Genomic DNA, 10,262 nt, shown 5'->3' with positions numbered 1-10,262 from the left:
TTGTAAAAATATAAATTAACTAGTAGTACTAGAAATGTAAAATTTTTTTTACCCGAAAAGGTGCTTTTTATATATGTCCAAAAAAAATGCAAGATTGAAGAGGTACTAAAATTGTGATTTTTCAAAGATAAAAAATGTCCTCCGTGGCATTTAGGGGATTTTTTCAAATGCAGAAGGGTATAAAAGACCGACAGGTACCAAAAATGTAATTTTTAGGAACTAAAAATGGTATAAAACTTTTTTAGGATTATTGGCGTATTTTTCGACAAGATCTGAGACTGTTATAGTAGTTCACTTATTATTTAAAGAAGAAAGAAACACTCACATTTAGAAGAGGAAAAAAACAGAAATTATATTCCCAAGGCTCTTTTACTAACACATAAAAAGCGATAAAAAAAATAAAGAAGCAGCAAGTTCAGTAATTACAATTATTACAAAAAATAATAAAATAAACAACAGATAACAGATTGAACTAAAATCTATGCAGATTGTGAGACGGACCAAATTCCAACATCATATTCATTCAGTCATTGAAACAATTCTTCTTGTATTTCATAAGTATTACACTACAAATTAATATGTACTTCTAAAAAACGAAAAAGAAAAAAGTAAAATCCTAAGGCATGAAGAGGTTGTTTCCACACTTGCATCTCCAGGCCTCTGGATAGTACTCCAATGGCATACTTAACCCCCAGCTGAATCGACACGTGCACTGCCTTGCACGGTGCACAACTCCCGCATTTCGATTTGCACCACGGCGGTGACGACCCCAGTCCTCCTAGCCGCCGCCGCCGCTCCATCACCGCCCTTCCACCTGCGGATTAAATCGATCATTATTTAATTTGGATATTGAATTACTTGGAAGAATTGGAAAGTTTAGAAATAGGCCCTATAAAGGAGTCGGGGGTTCCAACACGCACATATGGGCCATAATGCACATATGTGCTACTCACCACTTAAAAGGCCTCATAAAAGGAAGATTATCTAAAAATGTGTAAACGAAACAGAATCATCAACAAGTCAATATGAGACAAGAATGAGAGTTTGTTAAATACTAATGAGACTACTTATTTTTATATCTAGGTAACATTCTAGAAAAATATATACAGTAGAGCTGAAACGGAGGAGAGAAGGGCAAAAAGAGCAAGGGTGGCGAAGGAGAGGACTAGCTGCCGGCGGTGGAAAAAGAATGTTTGAATTATTGTGAGTGAGAGTGAGAGTGAGAATAAAAACATGTACTACAGAGTAGTATAATGAGTGGGAGAATAGGGAATGTATTATTGGTGAAATGAAATGGAAGAGCATTGCGTGCGATAGAGTCCAAGTCAAAGAGACATCTTATTACCTAAATTGAAAAGTTGTGAGATAGGAATTGGATAGGACCTTCTGCTGCTTACTAAACTTCACATCACTCTGCTACCACACATTGTCTTCTTATATTTTTAAATAAGATAACGGTAAGTCATCAACTTTGCTCGAATTCCAGTTTTTCCCACGACCTATAAAATTAGTGTATAAAGTTACCAACTTTTCCGGGTTACCAAATTGACCCGATCTGATATTTTCCGGCAACTAAGCGTCCTATGTGGCATGCCTAATGTTGACGTGGACGGCGAGAAACAGTTGCACAATTTTGACGTTCTTAAAAGTTAAAACATCACCTGAGAAGTCCACGCCCTCCGTCCTCACTGTGTAGCAGTGGAGTCCCGCCGCCTTGCACCGCTCGTACGCCGTCTTGTCGAACGTGCCGACCACCACGTGATCCAACAGGTGCGTCGTTCCGATTCTGAAGCTCTCCAGAAATAGATCGAAGAGAGAATTTGGCTCCGCCCACGCCGCGTTCAGAGTCGTGATTATCACCGTCTTGTTGTCCTTCATCGCCGCACTTCTCAGCGTATTCTCCAATTCAATATTCTCATCTTTTGCTTATTTTCAATTTTGTAACAAAAAATTGCTCAAAAATCAAAATGTGTTCTGCGTTTGTTTTTAGATGAGAAAAATGTGGAGAATTGATTGGTGTGGTTTGTGGAGATGAGCTCCAAGGAAAATACGCCGTATTAACACCTTCATAGAAGAGGAGCTCCAGGATTTGTGGAGATCGGCGGGGAGGGTGCGGCGAAGCTCGGAGGCGGCGCGGCCGTAGCCTTGGTTGGAGATGATGCTGCATTCCCAATTCCAGAAGTCGAGATCGGTGCAATTGGGGACGACGAGGTCGCGATTGAAGGAGGGGGGAGGTCGTAGGAGAAGACGCAGCCGGAGGGGCAATCGTCGGTGTATAGGGTGGGAGGATGCTCCGGGAGGGTGAGTGAATCGGGACGTAGCGGACGGAGGGGAGGGGGAGGAGGAGCGGTCGGGGTAGCAGAGGGGGGAGTGCGGGCTATGGAGATAATGAGGGCTTGGGCCCAAAGGAAGGAGATGAAGAGCCAGAAACGAGGGTGGGAGGAAGACGATGAAAGCTTGGGAGTTGGCCCTAATTGTTTTTTTAATTTTGTTTTTTAAGTTTATTTTTTGTATATTGCACATTCAATAATTGTTGCACATGTTAACGGCCACGAGATGCCACATCAATTAAATACGACACGTTAGCGCACTCTTTCCCTGGAAAATCCATTGGGTAACATGCCACAAAATAAAAGGAAAACCGCAGGTAACGTGCCACAAAATAAAAGTCAATTCAAAATCAAATACTAAATCACAATCACATACACATTTCTTAATCGAATTTAATCTCACTTCTTCAATGACCGAAACGCCCCCAATGACTTCAGTCAATTCAATTAACCTAGACACATCAAATAGGTATTTTAGTGCTTACAGCAGAAATTTCAAATCAAAAAACACCAACACAAAATTCCAATTTAGGCGTTTCCATGCTGATTTTCGTGAGAGATAATGGGTTCTCTAACCACGGTATGAACTTTCTCAAGTTTTATCTTTTCAAAATCTGTAATCTACGGCGTTGTGATTGTTAATTATGTAAAATTGCAACTTTTTTACTTCTTTTTGGTTGTTCGCGAGATTGGAAGAGAAATGGGTTTTTTCTATTTTTGTTCTAGACTAGCGTTATCATTCTTCGTTTGTACTGGACTTTTTTTTTGTTTCGGGTTTGGGAGAGACGCATGAGTCTCCTTTTAATAAGACGCATGACGATTATGAGTCTTTCATAAAGATGCACGAGGGTCATGCGTCTCTCTTTTTTTTTGTTTTCTTTAACGACGCATGAGGGTCATGCGTCTTAGGGAGAGACGCATCTCCCTCATGCGTCTTTTTTTAAAAAAATTTTAATAGACGACTCATAAGCGTCATGCGTCTTAGGGAGAGACGCATGAGGCTTATGCGTCTCAAATTCGAATTAAATCAGACGAGTCAGAGGCAGTAGCCTCATTCGCAGCGACAGAAAGAGAGTTTCCCTTGGCGATTTAGGCAATTTTTCATTGGCAATTCCGGCGAATCCGACGATTTCCCTTGTATTCCGGTAAGTTTCCTTCAATCTTTCAACATTCCTCCCTTATTTATTGTTAATGTGCATATTTTGTTTAGATTTCTCTCATTTTTGTAAATTAGGGTTTACAACAAATTGCTTAATTTTTAGCCGATGTTTTGTTGTTTTGTTAATGGTAATGGATATTATTGGTTAAATTCATGCTATTGTATAGTTTATGATATGTTTTAGATACTTGGTGTTGTGATTTTGGTTGTAATTGGAGAATAGAGTATGGGTTGAAATGTATCTTTTAATTTAACCTTCTAATTTAGTAGTTATATATAAATTAGACATTATAAATCATGAATTGTGTTGAATTGGAGTGAATCATTTGGTTTATGATGTTTTATTATTTTGCCGATGAATTTGAATGTATATGTTATTTGTATTGCAATTGTGAGTTTGTAATTGTTGTTTTGTGAATATGTACTTAGATTAGATGGAGACTTCAAGTTCTAGCGGACAATTATTATATGGACCCGAAGACCCGTCCGTGCTAAATATGCAGAAAAATCACATTTCAAATAAACTCATGAAAGAGGGCACAACACAAGTATTTAAAGTCCGAAGGACAGAAAGTAAGACTTGAGACGTCGAAATTCATGAGAATGTTAGATATTGGCTTGACGTCTTTGGCTTCAAAGGCGTGATCGATTTTGGGAGGCCCATGAAGGTCGACAATGAGCTGATCACGGCGTTGATTGAGCGTTGGAGGCCGGAGACGCACACTTTCCATCTACCGATCGGTGAGGCGACGATCACCTTGGAAGATGTGCAAGCCATTTGGGGCTTGAGGGCGGAGGGTCACGTTTTCACAGGGCGTGACTATCATGACAACTTTTCAGATTGGACCAGCAAGTGTCGCGATCTGTTGGGATGGATACCAGATACTTCCACAGAGACAAAGCAAGGCAGTTTGCTGATGACCGCGTTGATCAACCAGACAAGGATGCCTCTGGGTGATGACCTACCTACGTACGTATACATCCAAAGGGCACGTATCCATGCCCTAATTTTATTAGGAGGTCTCATTCTACCGGACACCACGGGGTGTAAGGTGCCATTTATGTGGTTGAATGGGCTTGGGGATCCGGAAGAGGTGAAGAATATTAGTTGGGGAAGTGCGGCATTGGCCTACCTTTATCATTATCTGTGCGAGGCTTCCATGGATAAGAGAAAAGAGTTGGGCGGGCCTATGATCCTTCTACAGGTATGGGCGTGGGAAAGAATGCCCACATTGAGGCCTGCGTTCATAGGACCAGTTGTGCACGAGACATATACACCATGTTGCGCCAGGTATATATCTAAATATTTATTTATTAATGCATATTGGGTTATTTTCTTACATCAATTTTATGTATAGGTGGAAAGGAACAACGCAGATAGGAAATACTCCTAGACACTCGGTTGAGCATTACCGTGACCAAATATCTCTGATTAGACCTGGCCAGGTGAATATTATTTCGGTTTAGACTTCATTTATAAACTTATTATGGAAGTAATTTGGCATTTGCATTGCTGTTTTGTAGTTTATTTGGACGCCATACGCAAATTGCATACTGCCTGACTACTGCAATGATGTGAATGGATGCTCTTTGTGCGAATCCTACTGGGTATGTTGGGCATATGTCGAGGCCCATAAGCCTGGACGAGTGCGCCGACAGTTCAATCGGTATCAGGATATACCTCAGTATGTAGACAGGATGCTAAGGAACGCCGATCATTTGGGCAAAAATGATCGACGTGGTAAGAAGGGCAACAACTGGGCAAACACGCATCAGTTCTACATTGGGGAGTGGGACATGAGGTACGAAAGGTTCCAAGCTGCCGAATACCCCGCACCGATGTCCATGAATATTCCCATGAACCCGGGGTATATGGCGTGGTATAACAGGATTATCGTGACGTACATGACTCAGCCTGGGGCACGGGCCACTGCTGGGATGAACGAGTCGGCTGCTTCAATGAGACTATTTGTAAGTTTGTTATATTAAACTATATGCTTTCATGTGATAGATTGTTTCGTATTGATATTTGTATCATTTTTCTGTCTCGGTTGATGGTTTTTAGCAGGTTTTTCATTTAACTACGGAACACGAAATGGACCCACGAGTACGCTAGATTCGAGAAATTGTTAGGAATATCCTCAAATCTACGAACAACGCTGATGTAATGGAGTACCCCGCTTCTCAACATCAGGATGTGGTCATGCCTTATCAACTAGAAGTAGTTCCACGGCGTCGTGGAGTGCCTGGTGTTCGGACTGGGGGACACGGCTACACAAAGCAGTTTAGGATGTCGCAGCCGCATCCCGATTATGTAGCACCAGAGCCGCAGAATCAAGAGCATGACCCACCACAGTGGTATTCATACCCGGCGCATGAGTCTCAGTCACAGTGGGACCGTCCCCTGTATTCTCACCGTCCCCTGTATTCTCCAAGCCAGCCTGAGCCTGATTGGAATCGTCGCCTATATTCACAAAGCCAAGACGTGCCGCAATGGAGTGGGTGGAGTGGGGCCCGAGCGTCGGTCGATTCATTCTTCCAGAATTATCAGATCGTGCCTCCTGTACAAGCTGAAGAAGAGGATGATGATGAAGGAGAAGAAGAAAATGACAACATAGAGGAGGAAAATGAGGAAGAAGACGTTGATCAGAGCATCCATGTCCAACCTCGACCAGCTGCGGAGGGTTCATCACGCGGCGGTGTTGGGAAGCTCATGAGTAAAGTGTACAAGAGACTGTCAACGAGGAAGAATAAGGGGATTGAACCGTCTAAATACACTCTGTCGTCGTATAAGTAGCTTTTAATTTAGAGAACTTTTGTCGCCCATATTCAAGTAGTGAACTTTTTTCAAGGCAGATGATAATATGAACGAATACAAATGATAATTAAATACTACTTCGGTCCATCTAATTTTAAGCTAAAGAGGCATCAAAATAAGAAATTTAAACTATCACAAAAGATGCACCTTGAGGGATAATTTCATTCAAAGTACAAGTAGCAAAGATGGACGCATTATGCTTTAAAATTGTCACCCGGCCGAGTGATTTATTGGTGCAAAACTCACCCGGTCGGGTATAATGCCTCTGGACTCCGCCTTTGTTAAATTTGTCACTCGGGCGGGTGGAATTAGTAGGCCAAAAAAACACACCCGACCGGGTGAGTTTTAATAGACGCATGACCAGGTGAGTTTTAATACACACATGATGCTTATGCGTCGTCTAATAAAATTTTAAAAAAAAGACGCATGAGGGAGATGCATCTCTCCCTAAGACGCATGACCCTCATGCGTCGTTAAAAAAAATGAAAAAAAAGAGAGACGCATGACCCTCATGCGTCTTTATAAAAGACGCATAATCGCCATGCGTCTCTCCCAAACCCGGAACAAAAAAAAAGTCCAGTACAAACATGGAATGATAACTCTATTCTAGCACAAAAAAAGAAAAAACCCGAAGAGAAATACGTACTCAGTTGCTAGATTTAATAATTGGAACGAGTTTTTCAAGAACCTTGTCAAAAATAAGAATTGGAGAGTGATAATTTCGCGAATCCATAATCTCCACGGAACGAGTTTTGGTTGTTGCATTTCCAATCTGTGTAAAATGCTCCAATCCTTGACTTTCTGGCTGCTTCCAGTAACTTAACTTGCTCCTTTGGGAGGACTTGCAAATACATATGTCTGAATCAGTTTCAAAGAACAGAGAAATTGAACCTTTAATTCAATCTATTTGAACATGTAAAGAGCAAGAAGTTATGAAAACATGTTCTTTGTTTCATTGTGTTATTGGATTATAGTAGTAGTAGTACACAATTATAATACGGAGTACAAAAAAAGAACAGTATATCCTATTCAGTTTCTGGTGTTATGCTAAAATATATTCCATATTTACATACAGTTACTGCTTAATAAGGAATAGCTCTCCTATATTGTCTATCTAGCGTTTTGCATATGTCTATATACTGGTAGATAGAATGATATTTACTTCTGAGATCTTAAACACTTGTTCAGTTTATTTTTACTTCATGTCATATGGAGTATTACTTTATTTTCCTGGTTTGCTTAGAGTAGTTGATTAACTGGTCGTTTCTGTCACTTAGGTAATATTGTGACTTGTTATCTTCTTTTCATTGCTGTTGTGATTTCCCCTCTACTTAAGTGGATTGTATGTGAACACCAAAAAGAGTAAAAATTACAAAGTCAATCCAGGCATTGCTCACCTACCCAAATATTTGATGCAGGATCCAAGGGAAGAGCTTATTCAGGCATGGTACATGGATGACAGTGATGAAGACCAGAGGCTTCCTCATCATAGAAATCCACAGCAATTTGTCCCCTTTGAGAAACTTGATGGTATTCAGTCTTCGCATTTCCCCACTATATAATCAAATTTACAGCCTTTGTTTCAGTTATATAAGTAGATTTAATAGCTAACTTGCGTGACAAAAACCTCGTCCTCCTAGAGCTCGTTCAAAATCATACCTTCTAATTTGTCTTACCTAGTTTTTATTGTTAATGCATTCTGTTTTACCCGCTTTCTCATTTTTTTTGAGCTTCTAAGATGAGTTGCCTTGTCATTCTTCAGAGCTAGGTGTGCTTAGCTGGAGGCTTGATGCTGATAATTACGAAACTGACCCAGAGTTGAAGAAAATTCGTGAAGACCGTGGATACGGTATCATTTGTTTCAACTCATGTTCTACATAGATAGTTACTTGCTCTCTGTTTAACATTAGCATAACGGAATACAATTGGCTTAGGATTTTTGTGAAGTTTGCCCCGAAAAGCTGCCAAATTAACGGAAGAACATCTTCACACTGATGAGGAGATTCGCTATTGTGTTGCTGGAAGCGGTAAATTTTGTGATCGACTCTAGCTGGTGGTTAGTGTATGCTATTGGATGACCATAGTGCCTAATAGCAGTTTCTTGGTCATGAAGGTTATTTTGATGTGCGTGATCGTGATGAAGCTTGGATCCGCATCTGGATTGTTCTTCCAGCTGGACCGCTTCACACTTGATTCACACAATTACATCAAGGTAGGTTCAGAATAGCAGTTACTACTTCACATCGTTATTGACACGATCACTAGCATCACTTGAATGTATACAGGCAATGAGGCTATTTGTTGGTGATCCTGTATGGACTCCTTTTAATCGACCATCTCCCTCCCCCCCCCCCCCCCCCCCCCCCCCCATTTATCAGTATATCCTAGATCCACCTATCATAAAAGGGTGTATGATAACCATTTGCACGAAATATTAGCAATTCCGTCTATATTTATGTGCAGGCAAGAATATGTTGATAACCTTGTGAACAAAGCGGTGGTCCAGCAGTCAATGCTGCAGCTTAAAACGCTTGTTTTCAAACTGTTTGAAACCTCAATGTGTGGTTGCACTGGAATCGCTTTCATGTAATATATTGAGCTCCAAATAAACCGGTGTTGCGAGGCTAAAGGAATGCTCGAGTGAACAATTCTTGATAGGATATGGATGCTAATTTTAAGTCAACTATTATTGTGTGTTTCGCAATATCTACAATATGTAACGTTACATCATAAGGCTTTGGTTATGAAAGTTGCTTTTTGATGTATGTTGTGGACTTGGCACTCGGTCCTCTGTTCTTGCTATGTAGTTGAGACATTTCTTTTGGGCACTCATTCTCAAAAAAATGATAAATAAATAGTTAAAATAGAAAGACAGTAAAGTAAGAGAGAGAATAATATAAAGAAAACTCTCTTTGTCCGCAATTTAAAGTCTAATTTACTTCTTTAGTTGAGTAGAAACACCAAAATATTTATAACTCTCAATTATTTTTAAACAATTACTCCCTCCATCGGTAAAAAAATGTCTAATTTTACTATATTAGAATGTCTGTGATTTAAGTCTGATTTACTTTTTTCTGTTTTAGGTAAATGGACCAAATCATTCAACTAACTAATTAAACTCTTATTTTATTATAAATCAATATATAAAAGTGTGGTCCACGTTCCACTGATAAAAATATAGGACCAAGCGGCAAGTCCACAACATACATCAAAACAAACACTATATTCTAGTACTCCGTACTAAAAATTTAAGGAAACAGTGTATAAACAATAATACTATTTTAATTATAGTAATACTATTTTAACCAAAATTCTAAACACTGTTGTAAATAATTGCTTAAATTATTGTTTAATACATTATATTAAAATAGTAATTAGAATCCTAAAAATAAGAAAAATAATATTACAATAATTAAAACAAACACCAAATTCTAAAAATTAAAAAATTAAATTGCTTTCCCTACTAGAATTCTCACAAACAAAATGTCCTAAAGTTTTTGATTTCTTTTTCAAATTCACACCGAGCTTGTCATCTTTTAAACAGTTATACTATGAGAGAGTACTTCCTTCATTTGTCAAGGAATTTCTTCGTTTTTGTCCTAAAATTATTTTTTAAAGTAATATTTTTTAAAATAAAATTTATATACTGCTAATTTCTTATATAAAATTAATATATAAAAATAATGTAGTTAATCTCTCTTTTTAATTTTAAGTCATAGTTTTATACTCCCTTTCGTTCATGAAAAAATAGTCTCATTTGTTACTTTTAAAATATCCACAAAAAATAGTACTATTATTTTGAAAAATTGAAAGTTTCTTAGTTCTACTCGCTTTTTCCAGTTTCTCTTTTCTTTCATATTTTAATCTATATATATATAGTAGTGATCAAGATATAACTATTTTTAAGTGTATAACTAGAGAACAAATCTCAGCCACACATCTTAATGGAACAAAT

General features: G+C 38.8%; 2 protein-coding genes and 1 pseudogene across 4 annotated transcripts; 2 read left to right on the top strand and 1 right to left on the bottom strand.

Moving 5' to 3' along the window:
- Positions 1–566: 566 nt before the first annotated feature.
- LOC121796953 lies at positions 567–2,573 on the bottom strand. Its single transcript, XM_042195707.1, has 2 exons — positions 1,662–2,573; positions 567–814 (listed from the first exon to the last, which is right to left on the bottom strand). Exons 1-2 carry the CDS (start codon positions 1,876–1,878, stop codon positions 567–569), a joined length of 465 nt encoding a protein of 154 aa, XP_042051641.1. The 5' UTR covers positions 1,879–2,573.
- Positions 2,574–2,892: 319 nt separating this feature from the next.
- Positions 2,893–9,394, top strand: LOC121796952 (annotated as a pseudogene).
- Positions 3,017–6,261, top strand: LOC121795861 (serine/threonine-protein phosphatase 7 long form homolog). Of its 3 annotated transcripts, none has more exons than XM_042194507.1 (5): positions 3,017–3,475; positions 3,924–4,780; positions 4,848–4,935; positions 5,014–5,460; positions 5,555–6,261. In XM_042194507.1, exons 2-5 carry the CDS (start codon positions 4,152–4,154, stop codon positions 5,603–5,605), a joined length of 1,215 nt encoding a protein of 404 aa, XP_042050441.1. In that variant the 5' UTR covers positions 3,017–3,475; positions 3,924–4,151; the 3' UTR covers positions 5,606–6,261. The 3 variants fall into 3 exon arrangements, with proteins under 3 accessions (XP_042050441.1, XP_042050442.1, XP_042050440.1); XM_042194508.1 differs by having other exon boundaries at positions 3,919–4,780; positions 5,558–6,261; XM_042194506.1 differs by having other exon boundaries at positions 3,919–4,780.
- Positions 9,395–10,262: the final 868 nt, after the last annotated feature.

The sequence above is a fragment of the Salvia splendens genome, chromosome 3 (assembly GCF_004379255.2).
Source record: "Salvia splendens isolate huo1 chromosome 3, SspV2, whole genome shotgun sequence".
In the NCBI taxonomy this organism is placed as follows: domain Eukaryota; kingdom Viridiplantae; phylum Streptophyta; class Magnoliopsida; order Lamiales; family Lamiaceae; genus Salvia; species Salvia splendens.
The sequence above is the reverse complement of the archived record's forward strand: the minus strand, read 5'-3'. Positions and strand labels throughout refer to the sequence as shown.

Coding starts and splice junctions, on each gene's coding strand:
- LOC121796953 (XM_042195707.1), bottom strand. CDS start 1,878: ATGAAGGACAACAAGACGGTGATAATCACGACTCTGAACGCGGCGTGG. Junction 815..1,661: donor GGAGGGCGTGGACTTCTCAG/GTGATGTTTTAA, acceptor TTTAATCCGCAG/GTGGAAGGGCGGTGATGGAG.
- LOC121795861 (XM_042194507.1), top strand. CDS start 4,152: ATGAAGGTCGACAATGAGCTGATCACGGCGTTGATTGAGCGTTGGAGG. Junction 4,781..4,847: donor TATACACCATGTTGCGCCAG/GTATATATCTAA, acceptor TTTTATGTATAG/GTGGAAAGGAACAACGCAGA. Junction 4,936..5,013: donor CTCTGATTAGACCTGGCCAG/GTGAATATTATT, acceptor GCTGTTTTGTAG/TTTATTTGGACGCCATACGC.